Raw genomic sequence first — 20471 nt, 5'->3', positions numbered from 1 at the left:
GCCTGTGTACCAGTACCATGCTGTCCTGCTTACTGTAGCTCTGCAGTATAGTCTAAAGTTAGGGAGAGTGATACCTCCAGCTTCGTTCTCTTTTTCTCAAAATTGCTTCAGCAATTTGAGGTCTTTTGTGGTTCCATATGAATTTTAGGATTCTTTGTTCTACTGTGGAAAATGTCATGGCTATTTTAATAGGAATTGCATTAAATCTGTAGATTGGGGCTTCCCAGCGCAGTGGATAAGAATCCTCCTGCCAATTCACGGGACACGGGTTCCAGCCCTGGTCCAGGAAGATCCCACATGCTGCTGAGCAACTAAGCCCGTGTGCCACAACTACTGAGCCTGTGCTCTAGAGCCCGCGAGCCACAACTACTGAGCCCACGTGCCACAACTATTGAAGCCTGTGCGCCTACAGCCTGTACTCTGCAACAAGAGAAGCCACTGTAATGAGAAGCCCACACACCGCAACAAAGAGTAGCCCCCACTTGCCCCAACTAGAGAAAGCCCGCGCACAGCAACGAAGACCCAATGCAGCCAAAAATAAATACATAAAATAAAAATTTTTTAAAAATCTGTAGATTGCTTTGGGTAGTATAGACATTTTAACAATATTAATTCTAACAATACAAGAATATAGGATATCTTTCCATTTCTTTGTATCATCTTCAATTTCCTTCATCAATGTTTTATAGTTTTCAGAGTATAGGTCTTTCACTTTCTAGGTTAAATTGATTCCTAGGTATTTTGTTCTTTTTGGGGCAACTGCTTTTTCGTTGTTTTTTGGTGTTTTTTTTTTCTTTGCTCTTGCTTTCCGATAGTTCATTATTAGTGTATAGAAAATCAACAGATTTCTGTATATTAATCTTGTATCCTGCAACTTTACTGAATTCATTAATTAGTTCCAATAGTTTTGAGGTGGAGACTTTAGGGTTTTCTATGTACAGTATCATGTCATCTTCAAATAGTGAGTTTTACTTCTTCCCTTCCAATTTGGATGCTTTTTATTGATATTTCTTTTTCTTCTCTGATTGTTGCTGTCAGAACTTCCAATACATTGTTAAATAGAAGTGGTGGAGAGTGGGCATCCTTGTCTTGTTCCTTATCTTAGAGGAAATGCTTTCAGATTTTCACCACTGAGTATGATGTTAGTTGTAGAATTGTCATAAAGAGCCTTTATTATGTTGAGATATGTTCCCTCTATACCAACTATGATGACAGTTTTTTTTATCATGAACGGATATTGAATTCTGTCAAAGGTTTTTTATGCATCTATCGAGATGATTACATGATAGTGATCCTTCCTTTTGTTAAGATGGTGTGTATTACACTGATTTGTCAATACTGAACCATCCTTGCATCCCTGGAAAAAATACCAGTTGATCATGGTGTATGATCCTTTTTATGTATTGTTGGATTGAGTTTGCTAATATTTTGTTGAGAATTTTTGCATCTATATTTATCAAAGATGTTGGTCTGTAATTTTCTTTTTTTGTAGTGGCTTTGTCTGGTTTTGGTATCAGGGTCACGGTGGCCTCATAGAATGAATTTGGGAGTGTTGTTCTGTCCTCTTAAATTTTTTGGAATAGTTTGAGGATAGGTAGTAGCTCTTCTTATGTTTGGGAGAATTCTCCTTTGAAGACATCTGGTCCTGGGCTTTTGCTTGCTGGGAGCTTTTTTTTATTACAAATTCAATTTCACTACTAGCAATAGGTCTGTTCAAATTGTCTCTTCCTGATTCATTTTTGGCAAGTTTTACGTTTCTAGAACTTTGTTAATTTCTTCTAGGTTGTCCAATTTGTTGGCATATAACTGTCTATAGTATTCTCTTATGATTTTTTGTATTTCTGTAGTATTGGTTGTTATTTCTCCTCTTTCATCTCTTATGTTGTTCATTTGGGTCCTCTCTCTTTCCTTCCTGATGAGCCTGGCTAAAGGCTTATCAATTTTGTTTATCATTTCAAAAAAACAGGTCTTGGTTTCATCTTTTCTTTTTTTTTTTTGGTCTATTTATTTCCTCTCTGATAATTATTATTTCCTTCCTTCTGCTCATTTTGGGCTTTGTTTGTTCTTCTTTTTCTAATTCCTTTAGAACGCTTAGGTTAAGTTGTTTGAGATTTTTCTTGTTTCTTGAGGAAGGCATGTATCCCTATAACATCCCTTCTAGAACTACTTTTGCTGCATCCCACAGATTGTAGAAAGCTGTGCTTCTATTTCCATTTGTCTCGTGGTATTTTCTCATTTCCTCTTTGATTTCCTCATTGTCCCATTGGTTTTTTAGGAGTGTGTTGTTTACTCTCCATGTGTTTGTGCTTTTCCTGTTTTTTCTGTAATTGATTTCTAGTTTCATACCACTGTGGTTGGAAAAAATGCTTGATATAATTTCTATCCTCTTAAATTTGTTGAAACTTCCTTTGTGCCCTAGCTTGTGATCTATCCTGGAGAACATTCCATGTGCACTTGAAAAGAATGTGTATTCTGGTCTTTTCAGATGCAATGTCCTTACTATTAAGTCCAACTGCTCTATTATGTCATTTAAGACCACTGTTGCCTTAATGATTTTCCATCTGATCTGTCCATTGATATATGGGGGGTGTTAAGGTCTCATACTATTATTGTATTATTGTCAGTTTCTCTCTTTATGTCTGTTAATATTTCCTTTATATATTTAGGTGCTCCTGTATTGGGTACATATATATTAACAAGTATAATATCCTCCTCTTGTATTGATCCCTTTGTCATATAAAATGCCCTTCTCTGTCTTTTTTTATAGCCTTTGTTTTAAAGTCTACTTTGTCTGATATGAGTGTTGCTACCCCTGCTTTCTTGTCATTTTCATTTGCATGAAATATCTTTTTCCATCCCCTCATTTTCAGTTGGTGTGTGTCTTTGGCTCTACAGTGCGTATCTTGTAGACAGCATGTATGTACATGGGTCTTGTTTCTATATCCAATCAGGTACACTATGTCTTTTGATTGGAGCATTTAGTCCATTCACGTTTAAGGTAATTATTCACATGTATATTCTTATTGTTATTTTGTTAATTGTTTGGTGTTTTTTTAGGTCTTTCTTGCTCCTTTCTTCTTTTGTTCTCTTGTGATTTGATGACTATATTTAGTGTTATATTTGGATTCCTTTTTATTTTATGTGTGTACATCTATTATAGATTTCTGGTTACCATGAAGTTTTTATATAGCAATATATAAAATATGCTATAAATATCATATAATATATGATTGCTTTAAGTTGCCCATCTCTTAATTTCAAATGCATTTTAACAACTCTGCATTTGTACATCTAGTTGTTTTGTGTATCCCTTAAGGCCACTTGGTTTTTTAAGAGTATGTCATCTAATTTCCACATATTACTGAATCTTCCAGTTTTACTTCTGGTACTGATTTCTACTTTCATTCCACTGTGGTCAGAGAAGATACTTTGTATGATTTCAGTCTTTTTAAATGTACTGAGATTTGTTTTGTGGCCTAACACATTTTCTATCCTGGAGAATGTTCCATGTGCACTTGAGAAAAAATGTATAGGCTGCTGTTGTTGAGTAGAGTGTTCTATAGATGTCTATTAGGTATCTATTTCCTTATTGGTCTTCTGTCTAGTTGTCAATCCATTAATGAAAGTGATATATTAAAGTCTCTATTATTGTAGAACTGGCTATTATTCCCTTCAGTTCTGTTGGTTTTGCTTCACATATTTTGGGGCTCTGTTGTTAGGTGTGTATATGTTTATAATTTTTATCACATTAATGGATTGACTCACTTATCAACACATAATGTCATTCTAAGTCTCCTGTAACAATTTTTGTCTTTAAGTTTATTTTGGTCTGATATTAGTATAGCCACCCCAGCTCTCTTTTGGTTACTATTTGCATGTAATATCTTTTTCCATCCTTCCACTTTCAATCTATTTGTATCACTGGATCTGAAGTGAAGTCTATTGTAGACAGCACATATTTGGATAGTTTTTAATGCATTCTGTCTGTCCCTGCCTTTTTTTAATATATATATTTTCTTTTAATGTATTTTTATTGAATTTGTTACAATATTGCTTCTGTTTTTTATGTTTTGGTTTTGGGCCATGAGGCATGTGGGATCTTAGCTCCCTGACCAGGGATCGAACCCACACCCCCTGCAGTGGAAGGTGAAGTCTTAACCACTGGACCGCCAGGGAAGTCCTGTCTCTGCCTTTTAATTGGAGATTTTAATCCATATAATTTAAAGAAATTACTAATAAGGAAAGATTTACTTTTGCCATTTGCTGTTTGTTTTCCAGGTCTTACACCTCTTTTCTTCTCAATTCCTCCATCACTATCCTCTTTTGTGATTAACTGATTTTTTTTTTTAGTGTAACATTTTTATTACCTTCTCATTTTTTCCATATTTTTTTTAGTTTTTTCCTTAGTAGTTACCCTAGGAATTAGTTAATATCTTAATTTTATAACAAGTTTGAATTAATACCAACTTCATATCAATAGTATAGAAACCTCTGCTCCTACACAGCCCTGCTGCCTCCTTATATTACTATTGTCACAAATTACATCTCTATGCATGTGTGCCCATTAACACAGATTTTAAATTATTGTTTTAAGCATTTCCCTTTTAAATCATATAGAAAAACAAAGGAGTTACAAACTAACAATGCAACACTACTGGCTTTTATACTTACCTATGTAGCTACCTTTACCTTTCTTCATTTCTTTTTAGAGTCTCAAGGCACTGTCTAATATCCTTTCATTTCAGCCTGGAGGACATCCTTTAGCATTTCTTACAGGGCAAGTCTACTAATGACAAATTCCTTGAGGTTTTGCTTATCTGGGAATGTTTCAGTCTCCAGTGACACTGTCTGTGGGGGAGTAAAGTGCCTCCCCAGGTGATCTGCTGCCATCAGTCACAGTTGAGAGACTACATTCCCCCTTTGGTCTCTGCTGAAGCCATGTTTGCTGACTAGGAAAGCACCACTCTGGGCTGTCTACTGCTACCACATGAGGAGCAAAATACCAGCCTCTCCAGTAGGTCTCTGCTGACATCAGAGGGGGGAGCATCCATGGTGTTTGGCTGGGGTACAGCAAGTATTGTTAAAAAGGTCTATATCCAGCTTAGCTACCTCCTTCCCAGTGCTTTGGCTGGGGAGTGTATGTTTTTGTTTGCATCTGTCAGTGGTTCTGGGTTGCAGGCTCCTCCAGTGCCCAGTCCAGGATATATGAAAGATTTGTTAAAACTCAGGGGACTCACTACTATGCTATTCCTCAACTCCTGAGGCCCTAGTCAGCCTGCTTTCCTCTTAACATCTTTTGAAATCCTCTTTCTGCCATATTATGCCTAGAGTTTTTAGTTGTACTTAGCAGTGGGAGAGCAGGGAGAAATTAGTCTAAGCCATCTTGTCCTCAATTGTGTTTTGTGATGTTTCATCTATACTTGCAACAAAATTTTTCTTGGACCGAGGAATACAACACATAATCAGAAACTTTAAGCACTAAAAGGATCTATCTAGTCTAATCTTCTCATTTTCTAGAAGAGATAGTAGGTCCGTCAGATGAATTTGCTTACTTCCCATAAAGCCATAGAGCTTCATAATAGTAAGGCTAAGAATAAGACCACAGACAGACACATTTGTATAATGCTGTACAGCTTTCATTACGTTCTTTCATCATCGCAGATGAAGATAAATCCTGGACCTAGATCTTCTTTCCTTAATCACTGAAACACTCACTAACATACTGTGATTTTCAGCTAATCTTCAGCATGCACCGTAGGACAGAAGAGAGTAACACTTTGGAAGAAAATGAAGATGGCATCTTAGGTGATATATGTTTGTAAATTCTCTTCAAAATAATTACTGAGTTTCTAATACATAAATACATAGAAGACTACCTCTTGACATATACTAAATTTATATTTTGATGAGCGAAAATCAGGATGCCGTATATACCTTGGAAAGCTTACAAATATGCTTCATCTACATAACCAATATATTAAGGTGATTTAGTAACTAATGTACATTACATGACATCATCTGAGCACATTATAGCAAAAGATCTCATGATATGTGATATACGCCCACAGGGTTCTAACTTAATAAAGAAAAAAGCCACAAAGTTTTAGAAGCAGTAACATTTCTATGTTGTTTACATTTCAAGAATGTTTCTTGCTGTTTTCTTATAGATATTTGAAAATTGCCAGTGAGATAATACTTCATTTTACTCTCCTGAAAATGGATTTAGTATGCATTTAAAATGGATTCAGTATGCATGCTATACTTTAATCAAATTTACATTTTAAAAACATATTACATAACCCTGTAAGAGACTTACATAATCACTAGTAATGCCAAAAAAGAGAGAGAGCTCTAAAACTCTTAATGTCTCCCAGGAGAATTTACTATTTTGTATCATCAACTATATTAACTTAAGGAAAACAGTCTTGAAATGAAAAGATACTCATTTACAAGGACAATGTATTTTTTTTTTAAAAAAAGCATGGAGTATCAAATATTTCAGAACTTCAGGGCCTACAAACTGCCATTTGAGTTTAAGTGAGCCTCAGTCTTCCCTTGCAAATTAAATGAAGAGAGTATTTTATATCAACTTGTATCTAAGAAATCTGGCTTTGAAGTAAAGCGGCATGCCCAGCATATTCCTACTGGATTCAGTATAGCCTTAGAGACCTGATCCTAGCCAGATGGCAAAGTCCGATCACACATTAGCTGAATGGACTATGGATTCCTTTCAAGGCCATCTGTGTTCATGGCTAGTCCTTCACAACAGTACACAGAGGACTGGAGGCACACAGCGACTAGTCATTCCAGCAAGACCTTCCCATCATGCCCCCTGACCCTGCTGAAATCAGTTATCACCAGAAGCCCGGGACCCCCAGGCCATTCATTGTGATCAGGGTCCCTGTCCCCACAGGGTCTGGATATATCCCCTAACCGGACTTCGTGTCTCCCACCCTCCCCAGCTTGAGAAAGCCTCCCACCGTGCCCTTTAAGAACTCACGGTGGAGCATCAACAGATCCCCTATATTCTCAACTTCTTTGAACATTCCTTCCTCTCACCTTAATCCAGTGCCTCTCGATCCTGACTGCACTTCAGAATCACCTGGGGAGCTTCTACAAACTCCCAGCGCCCAGGCCTCAGTAGGTTGCAAGCTCCCCCAAACGATGCTGGTGTCCGCAAGGGTGAGCGCTGCTGTGCTGAGTGACACCCTGTGCTGTCCCCTCAGCAGCTGCTCCCCAGACAGAACTCTCTCATCAGGGGGCCTTTCCTCTCCCACAGCTCTGGCACCACCGGGACTAAAGTGAGCAGGCTGGCTGCTCTTCACTGCCACCTCCAAACATGAAATCTCTCTCGTCTAAAATCTCCTAGCTTTCCAAATTGCGGGCAGTTCCTCCAACACACAGGGACCTCTTGTACACCTGTTTCTTTGCATTTGCTTTTTCTCTACAGTAATGTTCTGAACCCCTCAGCCATTAAAAAGAAAAGTTCTCTTGTTTCTGTAAAACTCATTTCATTGGTAACCTTGGCCCTTGCATGAAGCCCTCTTGGTCTCTCTGAGCTTAGAAATATTGCTAAAATGCTTCCTTCATAGCGCTTTCATCCCACAATGCTATTGTAGTGCTCACTGCATTGCTCGCGAAGAGCACTTGTCGTTATAAAGTGAGAAATTAGTGGTATAAGTAGGAAAATTCAGAGCACATGAGTCTACAGGGAGCTGCAATTCATCAAATGTGGTGCTAACACAAAACTGAAAATATTATCCTTTGGACCAAAAAAAAAAATCTCCTCTTTATTAAAGATAATTACACTGAAGCTGTGGCTCTATCACAATTGCTATAAGAAATCTGGCCCGAGATCAACACTATTAAAGGAATTTGGCTATTGAAGTACCACACAGGCCCCGAGCAGAAAACAGACCTACAGGACAAGCACCAACCCTGTGAATGGCATTTTACTCAGTTCATATGCACACAATGAGCTAATAAGTTTAACTAACTCTCATTTTAACACTGCTCCATATGAAACAGTTACCTCTAATTGCTTTTTAATCATTTACAGTATGAATCAGTCTTTTAAAAAAAAAAAAGTGTCACCTCTGGCCTCTAGCCTGAGCCAAAATACTACACCCTGCTCTCTGGCCTGTCCACAGGAAAACGTAGGACCAAAACATTTGATTCTTTATATACTCACTTGGTCCTTCTTGATCTTACCTATATAGCATGAAAAATAAGATCAGTTTCTTTGAATTTATTCCTTTTCCTAACTCCAGGGCCCCATTTGTATAACTTAATCCAGATGTTCATACCATGGTGGTACCTGGTCTAAGTAAGGGCCAGTGAGGCTGCATTTTATGCTGAAAACCTAAATCTCATCTCTCACTTGATAAAATTAGAGACAGACTTTTGGTGTATGTATGTATGTATGTATGTATCTATCTATCTGTATATATATATATATAAACATATATATATATATATATATCTTTGTGCACGTATCTGCAACTGTACAAACTCTCTTACATACTTAAAAAACTGATAGTGCATTACTGATTGGCCACATAGTTTTTTAAATAGTGTTCCTCTTGGGGGAATAAAATGTTTTCTTTATTATAATCTAGTCTTGCCCGTTTATCAAGTTATATAATATGAAAATGTTAAATCCAAAAACTTTTTATCTTAATCTCTTCTCAAAGCTACTAATAAATACAATGATTTTAATTATACCAGGCTTCCTGGTTTCTCCCCTAAGTACTACAGTTTAAGCCCTACAAAAGAAGTCTCTGTAGTTAAGTATATATATATTTTTTTCCAAAGTCACCTTGATTGTCCATATATACCAAAGAACAGTCAAAAAAATTTTAACATAGCAAAAGAATAACTCAGATTATTTAAGCTCTCTATAATAAAATTTGTTGCTTTTCTGTTCCTTCTTCCTCTCTCAGAGGAAGCAACGAAGAAAACACAACAAACCTAAAACACAACAATTTGAAATCCCAAGCTAATGTGTGGTAAACTTTTTTTCATTTTCACCTCTTCTAGGGAAACCTAGTGGCATAAGATATAAAAATTTAACTTTAATCACATAATATACAGATGAGGTGACAGATTAAAGATGTTTGGAAATGTTCTTACCAATACCTTAAGGCTGGTGTATAATCATGTGCTACGCCCTCAGGATATTAACAGTATTTTATAAATAAAGGGATGAATGGTCACAAGCTAGAAAGCTGCCAGCTTTAACAAAATTGAGCAGGTTGGGGCTTCCCTGGTGGCGCAGTGGTTGAGAGTCCGCCTGCCGATGCAGGGGACACGGGTTCGTGCACCAGTCCAGGAAGATCCCACATGCCGCAGAGCGGCTGGGCCCGTGAGCCATGGCCGCTGAGCCTGCGCGTCCAGAGCCTGTGCTCCGCAATGGGAGAGGCCACAATAGTGAGAGGCCCGCGTACCGCAAAAAAAAAAAAAAAAAAAATTGACCAGGTTGCTTTACTGTAGGACTTCAAAGCCCTTAATGAGCTGGCGTGCACTGCAAATCTCCCAGAGCAGGTACAGAGGCAGCAAATCTGTCTTACCATACAGCCCTATTAATATCTCCCAGGAGAAGGCTTCATCACAAGTAGTTTGGGAAAGAATGAAACATATAGGTGCTCCATACAGATGGTGAGGTGACTTTCTCCTGGGGCCAACAGTAGGAATTTGACACGGCACGAAGACTAAACACCACCATGTGTGGATCAGCCAGGACTTCCTCTGTTGACCGTGTGTGTCCCACGTACAGTGGGCGAGGAGGGGAGTGTAGGGGAGCGAAGTGGTGGAGGGCTCTTCTGCCTGCTTTTCATACACACCTGTTTCTATAGTCTGAAAACTCCATAGTTAGGCAGCTGAGCTGGAGGCTTGGGCTGAGTGCTAGGCTCACTGTTTACATTGTGATGGGAAATCTGATAGACAAACAAGCAGTCTCTTTCGTTAACAGTTGACTTCAGAATTCCCAGGTCCCCTCCAGCTCCTCAGTCACCAAGCCCCAGAGCAGGCAGGAAGCCCACCTAGAGCAGCTCAGATGAGGACTGCTGATAGCGGCAGCACGGTTCACAACCAGGAACTAACTACTGTCACTTGTGCAGCAGGAGAAACATAAGGAGGTTGGTCACAAAAGCCCTTTCAGACAAGTGTTCCAAGCATTCATCCAGGTGGCTCCCAAGTCCTGGTCTGAAACCAGCAGCTGGTAGATAAGCACCTCCGGAACGCCCACTAATGTTGCTATGACAGGCTTGCTGTTGGTGTAAATCAGGAGCATCAGCTCATCTAGGTCCTCCTGGGGGACGTGGTGAAAGCCTCAACTGCCAGCGCAATGGCGCCCTGTCTTCCTGTACACACGGATACTTTGACTCCAAAAATGGGAAGGGGGAGGAAGCTTCAGGAGATGGACCTTGGCTCTACTGTTTACTAGCTATGTCACCTTGGGTAACTTGCTTAACCCCTGTATGCTTCAACTTCTTCATCTGTTTTTATTTTTGTTTTTTTTTAAGGTTAATATTTATACCTACACTTCATAGGGTTTTTGTGAAGATTAAATAATGCATTGAAAGCACTTAGCACAAATGCGTGCTCTACTATAGATGCTCAGGAAACACAGCTAATAATTTAAATGAGTAGAAATCACAGCCAAGGAAGGGCAAGGATGGAACTAAAGCTTGGCAGTAGTAAATAGCAGGGACTCAATAAACACTTGTTGACTGGTTAATTAATCTCTCGTAAAGCTAACGCTGGAATATTGAAAAAACGGTTCTCACTTATTTATATGTGGTCAGGAGGAAGAGGGGTTTAATTACCCTTCAAACTGAAGGAGGAAGCCCATGTCTCATGGTATTTGCATCTCGAGGTTGAGTGGTCACTAAAGACCACCTAATTCTCTAAAAGAAGGACAAGCCAATGTTTAAAGTGGTTTCAGTGACTCAGCGAGTCCTGAGATGCACCATATGGAAACGTATGCTCTGAACTACCCAGAGCAATGAGGTAGAAACTGGGTCGCTTTATAGAGAAATTTCTCAACATTTCCTGCCCAAAGTCAGAGAGAGTTTTTAAAGATAGTTTCTTCAGGAGCAATTAATGAAAGGAAGGATCTGTAGCACTCTTTACCACACTCCACGGATTTGCTGTTTGCTTCTCATTTTCAACTCTACAAAGAGTATTCATGTAAAAGGCCATAGTAGCACATGGCAATAAGGTGGAATTGATTCACAGGTGAAACAGATTCGGGTGATACAGTCTCCCAACGCTGCTGATTCAGCTTTTTGTCCCAAAGGAAAATACCATCCTAAAAAAAGCACTGTGGGCGCACTAACTCCATGCTGAGGACCATTTATTTTTAGTTTATGCAGAATTAACACAGCTCCTAAAACACTGAGGAAAATATAGGCACTCAGACTGCACATACTACACAGAAAAGCCACGTTCCCCAGCACCAATCGGAGAGGCACCCCTTCTGCTCCTCTCTCTGTAATGAAAACCACATGCAACCCTCTACAGCCAAGACTGAACTGTTTCACACATTTGCTTGGTTGCTTATTGAGGAAACTGTCCCCTTTCCACATGAGGCTGGGGGCTGGCTGGATAGGAAGAAATTCAGCCCCACTCTGCTCTCCTGGTCCAGTCCAGACATCATCTTGGGAACCTGACCAGCCAGTTCTGTGGTGATCAACCCTCGCAAAGGAACCACAGTGGGAGGACAACTGCCTACTGACAGTTCTCAGAAATCAACGTCGTCTCCTACCTGCGATGGACAAGGTCTTGGAGGAAGTGCGGGTGGTGGAGGTAACAATCCTGACTTAGAAGCTGAAAAGAAAAATACACACTGTTAAGGACCACCGAAAACAACACACAGCACTCTTCCACTTGTTAACTGGGAAGAGCTATCGCATTTAACAATTTTAAATTTTTAAAATCTATCTGAGGGCTTTTTTTAATCCTTAAAAAAAAAGAGTACATGCTATTTCCAATCCCCTTTTCATTTTCCTCCTATCCAAAATCCAAATATCTATATAGGCTGTTGTGATTAAGACAGTGTAAAACAGTAAGGAAATGACACCCTTTGATCAAAAGACTGGAACCCAGCACAGGAAGGACAGTCAATCCCCAATTAATCTGATGTTAATTATTTAGTTTCAAATACTCTAGGCCCTTTGGCTCCTCTCCTATTTCTCCCAAGCTCTCAGCCATTACACTGCTCATTAGCTTGAGTTGGGAGCCAGAAATCCAGAATCCCAACAAGGCAGCACTGCTGCCCTGTGAGTGGGTCTAAGAGCAGTAGGAGAGGCTGCAAATGATGGACTAAAATGATATTTAGGGATTCTTCAAAGATCTCAATTTCCTTTTCACCCTCTGATCCTTATTATCAGGGATAATTAAGTCTGTTTCTAAAAAAATCTGGCCCCATTTGAAGCATCTTCTGAAAGAAAGTTTCATTCTAACTTTGTAAAAAATTTTTGTGAGATACAGAGAAAGCTGGAGTTAAGCCAAGAATGTCTGAGTTGTAATTTAACAATGAAAACAAACATCTGCTATCGAATTATAAATAAGGCTCATGATCACACGCAAGAAATAAGTTTATCATCACACACTGGCCAAGTTAAACCACATTCTTTACAAACTCCTTAGAAAAGCACACCGTGCTCTATATAACTATATGCAGTTTATTTCCAAATCTGTAATATGTGGGCTAATATTTAAACAACTTTCTATGCCTTAAAAATAATTCATACCCTTTCTCCTGCTGCCAGGATAGGAACTCAGCTCTGTGTTTCCTTGGCAGATTGCAATTCCACTGGGCACGTAGATCTTGGGTTGCGGTTCACTGCACACCCACTACACTCCAGGTGCCCAGGCAGGGCTCCTTACACCATCCACCATGTGGCTGACATGGTCTTGGTGCTCCAGCCTGCTGTGAGGCTTGAGGCTCCCAGGTAGGAGAGCCGAGTTCAGCACACTGGTCCACCAGACCTCTCAGCCCCATGTAATATCAATCACCAAGAGCTCTCCCAGAGATCTTCGTCTCAACGCTAAGACCCAGCTCCACCCAATGGCCAGCAAGCTCCAGTGCTGGACGCCGCATGCCAAACAACTAGCAAGACAGGAACACAGCCCCACCCATTAGCAGAGAGGCTGCCTAAAGTCATACTAAGTTCACAGACACCCCAAAACACACCACCGGATGCAGCCCTGCCCACCAGAAAGACAAGATCCAGCCTCACCCACCAGAACACAGGCACTAGTCCCCTCCACCAGCAAGCCTACACAACCCACAGAACCAACCTCAACCACTGGGGGCAGACACCAAAAACAACAGGAACTACGAACGTGCAGCCTGCGAAAAGGAGACCCCAAACACAGAAAGTTAAGCAAAATGAGAAAACAGAGAAACACACAGCAAATGAAAGACCAAGGTAAACACCCATCAGACCAAACAAATGAACAGGAAATCGGCAGTCTACCTGAAAAAGAATTCAGAGGAATGATAGTAAAGATGATCCAAAGTCTTGGAATGGAGAAAATATAAGAAACATTTAACAAGAACCTAGAAGAACTAAAGAGCAAATAAACAATGATGAACAACACAATAAATGAAATTAAAAATTCTCTAGAAGGAATCAAAAGCAGAATAACTGAGGCAGAAGAACGGATAAGTGACCTGGAAGATAAAATAGTGGAAAAAACTACCACAGACCAGAATAAAGAAAAAAAAAAAGAATTGAGGAGAGTCTCACAGACCTCTGGGGCAACATTAAACGCACCAACATTCGAATTATAGGGGTGCCAGAAGAAGAAGAGAAAAGGAAAGGGCCTGAGAAAATATTTGAAGAGATTATAGTTGAAAACTTCCCTAATATGGGAAAGGAAATGGCCAATCAAATCCAGGAAGCACAGACAGTTCCATACAGGATAAATCCAAGAGGAAACATGCCAACACACATACTAATCAAACTATCAAAAATTAAATACATGGGCTCCCCGGGTGGCACAGTGGTTAAGAATCTGCCTGCCAATGCAAGGAACACGGGTTTGAGCCCTGGCCTGGGAAGATCCCACATGCCGCGGAGCAAATAAGCCCATGCATAACTACTGAAGACTGTGTGCCTAGAGCCCGTGCTCTGCAAAATGAGAAGCCACGACAATGAGAATCCCATGCACCACAAAGAAGAGTAGCCCCCGCTCACTACAACTAGAGGAAACCCACACACAGCAATGAGGACCCAAGAGAGCCAAAAATAAATAAATAAATACATTTATTTTTTTTAATTAAGTACAAAGAAAAAATATTAAAAACAGCAAGGGAAAAACAACAAATAAAATACAAGGGAATCCCCATAACGTTAACAGCTGATCTTTCAGCAGAAACTCTGCAAGCCAGAAGGGACTGGCAGGACATATTTAAAGTGATGAAAGGGAAAAAACTACAACCAAGATTACTCTACCCAGCAAGGTTCTCATTCAGATTCCATGGAGAAATTAAAACCTTTACAGACAAGCAAAAGCTAAGAGAATTCAGCACCACCAAACCAGCTTTACAACAAATGCTAAAGGAACTTCTCTAGGCAGGAAGCACAAGAGAAGGAAAAGACCTATAATAACAAGCCCAAAACAATTAAGAAAATGGGAATAGGAACATACATATCAATAATTACCTTAAATGTAAAGGGATTAAATGCTCCAACCAAAAGACTGGCTGAATGCATACAAAAACGAGACCCATATATATGCTATCTACAAGAGACCCACTTCAGACCTAGGGACACATACAGACTGAAAGTGAGGGGATGGAAAAAGATATTCCATGCAAATGGAAATCAAAAGAAAGCGGGAGTAGCAATACTCATATCAGATAAAATAGACTTTAAAATATGAATGTTACAAGAGACAAGGAAGGACACTGCATAACGATCAAGGGATCAATCCAAGGAGAAGATATAAAAATTGTAAATATTTACGCACCCAACATAGGAGCACCTCAACACATAAGGCAAATACTAACAGCCATAAAAGGGAAAATCAACAGAAACACATTCATAGTAGTGGAATTTAACACCCCACTTTCACCAATGGACAGATCATGCAAAATGAAAACAAATAAGGAAACACAAGCTTTAAATGACACAATAGACCAGATATATTTAATTGATATTTATAGGACAGTCCATCCAAAAACAACAGAATACACTTCCTTTTCAAGTGCTCATGGAACATTCTCCAGGATAGATCATACCTTGGGTCACAAATCAAGCCTTGGTCAATTTAAGAAAATTGAAATCCTATCAAGTATCTTTTCGGACCACAACGCTATGAGACTAGATGTCAATTACAGGAAAAAATCTGTAAAAATCACAAACACATGGAGGCTAAACAATAAACCTAGAAACAAATGACAATGATAACATGACGACCCAAAACCTATGGGATGCAACAAAAGCGGTTCTAAGAGGGAAGTTTCGAGCAATACAATCCTATCTCAAGACACAAGAAAAATCTCAAATAAACAACCTAACCTTATACCTAAAACAATTAGAGAAAGAAGAACAAAAAACCCCAAAGTTAGCAGAAGGAAAGAAATCATAAAGATCAGATCAGAAATAAATGAAAAAGAAATGAAGAAAACAATAGCAAAGATCAATAAAACTAAAAGCTGGTTCTTTGAGAAGATAAACAAAATTCATAAACCATTAGCCACACTCATCAAGACAAAAAGGGAGAGGACTCAAATCAACAGAATTAGAAATGAAAAAGGAGAAGTAACAACTGACACTGCAAAAATACAAAGGATCATGAGAGATTACTACAAGCAAAAATATGCCAATAAAAAGGACAACGAGGAAGAAATGGACAAATTCTTAGAAAAGCACAATCTTCCGAGACTGAACCAGGAAGAAACAGAAAATATAAACAGACTAATCACAATCACTGAAGTTGAAACTGTGATTAAAAATCTTCCAGCAAACAAAAGCCCAGAACCAGATGGCTTCACAGGCGAATTCTATCAAACATTTAGAGAAGAGCTCATACCTATCCTTCTCAAACTCTTCCAAAATATAGCAGAGGGAGGAAAAATCCCAAACTCATTCTACGAGGCCACCATCACCCTGATACCAAAACCAGACAAAGATGTCACAAAGAAGAAAACTACAAGCCAGGGCTTCCCTGGTGGCGCAGTGGTTGGGAGTCCGCCTGCCGATGCAGGGGACACGGGTTTGTTCCCTGGTCCGGGAGGATCTCACATGCCGCGGAGCGGCTGGGCCCGTGAGCCATGGCCGCTGAGCCTGCGCGTCCGGAGCCTGTGCTCCGCAATGGGAGAGGCCACGACAGTGAAAGGCCCATGTACCGCAAAAAAAAAAATTTAAAAAAACTACAAGCCAATATCAGTGATGAACATAGATGCAAAAATCCTCAACAAAATACTAGCAAACAGAATCCAACAACACATTAAAAGGATCATACACCATGATCCAGTGGGGTATATCCCAGGAATGCAAGGATTTTTCAATATACGCAAATCAATCAATGATACACCATATTAACAAACTGAAGGATAAAAACCATATGATCACCTCAGGAGACGCAGAAAAAACTTTTGACAAAATTCAAGACCCACAGGCTTCCCTGGTGGCACAGTCATTGAGAGTCCACCTGCTGGTGCAGGGAACACAGGTTCGTGCCCCGGTCCGTGAAGATCCCACATGCCGCGAAGCAGCTGAGCCCGTGAGCCATGGCCACTTAGCCTGCACGTCTGGAGCCTGTGCTCCGCAACGGGAGAGGCCACAACGGTGAGAGGCCCGTGTACAAAAAAAAAAAAAAAAAATTCAACACCCATTTATGATAAAAATGCTCCAGAAAGTAGGCATAGAGGGAACTTACCTCAACATAATAAAGGCCAGGGCTTCCCTGGTGGGGCAGTGGTTGAGGGTCCACCTGCCGATGCGGGGGACACAGGTTCGTGCCCCGGTCCAGGAAGATCCCACATGCCGCGGAGCGGCTGGGCCCGTAAGCCATGGCCGCTGAGCCTGCGCGTCCGGAGCCTGTGCTCCGCAACGGGAGAGGCCACAACAGTGAGAGGCCCACGTACCACAAAAAAATAAAAAATAAAAAAGGCCATATATGACAAACCCACAGCCAACAAAATTCTCAATGGTGAGAAACTGAAACCATTTCCACTAAGATCAGGAACAAGACAAGGTTGCCCACTGTCACCACTGTCATTCAACATAGTTTTGGAAGTTTTAGCCACAGCAATCAGAGAAGAAAAAGAAATGAAAGGAATCCACATCGGAAAAGAAGAAGTAAAACTGTCACTGTCTGCAGATGACATACTTATAAATAGAGAAGCCTAAAGATGCTACCAGAAAACTACTAGAGGTAATCAATGAATTTGGTAAAGTAGCAGGATACAAAATTAATGCACAGAAATCTCTTGCATTCCTATACACTAGTGATGAAAAATCTGAAAGAGAAATTAAGGAAACACTTCCCTTTACCACTGCAACAAAAAGAATAAAATACCTAGGAATAAACCTACCTAAGGAGACAAAAGACCTGTATGCAGAAAACTATAAGACACTGATGAAAGACACTGAAGATGATACAAACAGATGGAGAGACTTACCATGTTCTCAGATTGGAAGAATCAACATTGAGAAAATGACTATACTACCCAAAGCAATCTACAGATTCAACGCAATCCCTATTAAACGAACAGTGGCATTTTTCACAGAACTAGAACAAAAATTTTCACAATTTGTATGGAAACACCAAAGACCCCGAATAGCCAAAGCAATCTTGATAACGAAAAACAGAGCTGGAGGAATCAGGCTCCCTGACTTCAGACTATACTACAAAGCTACAGTAATCAAGACAGTATGGTACTGGCACAAAAACAGAAATATAGATCAATGGAACAGGACAGAAAGCCCAGAGATAAACCCACGCACATATGGTCACCTTATTTTGACAAAGAAGGCTAGAATATACAATGGAGAAAAGACAGCCTCTTCAATAAGTGGTGCTGGGAAAACTGGACAGCTATATTAAAAGAATGAAATTAGAATACTCCCTAATACTGTATATAAAAATAAACTCAAAATGGATTAAAGACCTAAATGTAAGGCCAGACACTATAAAATCCTTAGAGGAAAACATAGGCAGAACACTCTATGACATAAATCACAGCAAGGTCCTTTTTGACCCACCTCCTAGAGAAATGGAAATAAAAACAAAAATAAACAAATGGGGCCTAATGAAACTTAAAAGCTTTTGCACAGCAAAGGAAACCATAAACAAGACGAAAGGACAACCCTCAGAATGCGAGAAAATATATGCAAACGAACCAACTGACAAAGGATTAATCTCCAAAATATACAAGCAGCTCATGCAGGTCAATAACAAAAAAACAAACAACCCAATCCAAAAATGGGCAGAAGACCTAAACACACATTCCTCCAAAGAAGATATACAGATTGCCAACAAACACATGAAAGGATGCTCAACATCACTAATTATTAGAGAAATGTAAATCAACTACAATGAGGTATCACCTCACACTGGTCAGAATGGCCATCATCAAAAAATCTACAAACAATAAATGCTGGAGAGGGTGTGGAGAAAGGGGAACCCTCTTGCACTGTTGGTGGGAATGTAAATTTATACAGCCACTATGGAAAACAGTATGGAGATTCCTTAAAAAACTAAAAATAAGGGACTACCCTGGTGGCACAGTGGTTAAGAATCTGCCTGCCAATGCAGGGGACACAAGTTCAAGCCCTGGTCACGAAGATACCACATGCCACGGAGCAACTAAGCCCATGCGCCACAACTACTGAGCCTGTGCTCTAGAGCCCATGAGCCACAACTACTGAGCCCACGCGCCACAGTACTGAAGGCTACGCACCTAGAGCCTGTGCTCTGCAACAAGAGAAGCTACTGCATTGAGAAGCCTGTGCACCACAACTAAGAGTAGCCTCCGCTCACTGCAACTAGAGAAAGCCCACGCACAGCAACAAAGACTCAATGCAGCCAAAAATAAATTAATTAATTGAAAAACAAAACAAACAAACAGAAAACCTAAAAACAGAACTACCATATGATCCAGCAATCCCACTACTGGGCATATACCCTGAGAAAACCATAATTCAGAAAGAGTCATGTACCACAATGTTCACTGCAGCTCTATTTACAATAGCCAGGACATGGAAGCAACCTAAGTGTTCATCGACAGACGAATGAATAAAGAAGATGTGGCACATATATACAATGGAATATTACTCGGCCATAAAAAGAAATAAAATTGAGTTATTTGTAGTGAGGTGGATGGACCTAGAGTCTGTCATACAGAGTGAAGTAAGTCAGAAAGAGAAAAACAAATACCATATGCTAACACATATATATGGAATCTAAAAAAAAAAATGGTTCTGAAGAACCTAGGGGCAGGACAGGAATAAAGATGCAGACACAGAGAATGGACTTGAGGACACAGGGAGGGGGAAGGGTAAGCTGGGACAAAGTGAGAGAGTAGCATGGACATATATACACTACCAAATGTAAAACTGATAGCTAGTGGCAAGCAGCTGCATCACACAGGGAGATCAGCTCAGTGCTTTGTGACCACCTAGAGGGGTGGGATAGGGAGGGTGGGAGGCAGATGCAAGAGGGAGGGGATATGGGGATATATGTATACATATAGCTGATTGTTATACAGCAGAAACTAACACAGCATTGTAAAGCAATTATTCTCCAATAAAGATGTTAAGAAAATAATTATTCAGATAACAAAAAAATAAAATAAATCATAGCAATGTGCCAAGAACATAAAGGTTTTTGCATATCACTTTTGATTTGACCAAGCTAGCTCAGACAAGCTAGAAGGTGGAGCTCAGGGCTTTCCACAAAGGTAACTCAGAGTAATTTCATAGAGATTTTCCTCCTGAGCCAGTGCATGGATGTGGTACAACCATGTTGGCCCATCAGTGATTTCTCTCAATCTGTCTTTCATTAACATTTATGAAACACATCAGTGAGTCAAAACTCCAGAGGTGGTGAGACCATGAACAGCCTTCGGTAACAAAGCATGTAGCAAGAGAGAATAACAAAAGCCTCAGGAATTATCCACCTCAGGGCCCCCACTCTATAGGTCCTCATGGATTGGGCCTTTAAATTACGGGTTACTTTAAAAATAAAATGAAAAAACCAACAAAACACAAAATTTATGCTTGCTTTTAAAGGAGAGGTCTTGCACCAGAATGAAGTGTATGTTAAAACAACCCTTCAGGGCTTCCCTGGTGGCGCAGTGGTTGAAAGTCCGCCTGCTGCTGCAGGGGACACGGGTTCGTGCCCCGGTCCGGGAGGATCCCACCTGCCGAGGAGCGGCTGGGCCCGTGAGCCACGGCCGCTGGGTCTGCGCGTCCGGAGCCTGTGCTCTGCAGCGGGAGAGGCCACAAGGG

The 20471-nt window shown here is 40.1% G+C and overlaps 1 protein-coding gene across 2 annotated transcripts in view; it reads right to left on the bottom strand.

Annotated features, from left to right (window-relative positions):
• The window catches only part of REPS2 (RALBP1 associated Eps domain containing 2), a 233805-nt gene that overhangs the window by 52099 nt on the left and 161235 nt on the right, over positions 1–20471 (bottom strand). For both annotated transcript variants that reach the window (XM_029239934.1, XM_029239935.1), the window contains exon 14: positions 11768–11829. In XM_029239934.1, the coding sequence (XP_029095767.1) occupies positions 11768–11829 (62 nt within the window). The remainder of the gene's footprint in view (positions 1–11767; positions 11830–20471) is intronic.

This window comes from Monodon monoceros, unplaced genomic scaffold (assembly GCF_005190385.1).
Source record: "Monodon monoceros isolate NGI ecotype Baffin Bay Population unplaced genomic scaffold, NGI_Narwhal_1 Super_Scaffold_22, whole genome shotgun sequence".
NCBI classification, from domain to species: Eukaryota; Metazoa; Chordata; class Mammalia; order Artiodactyla; family Monodontidae; genus Monodon; species Monodon monoceros.
Note: the sequence above shows the minus strand (reverse complement) of the source record. Positions and strands in the feature narration are given on the sequence as shown.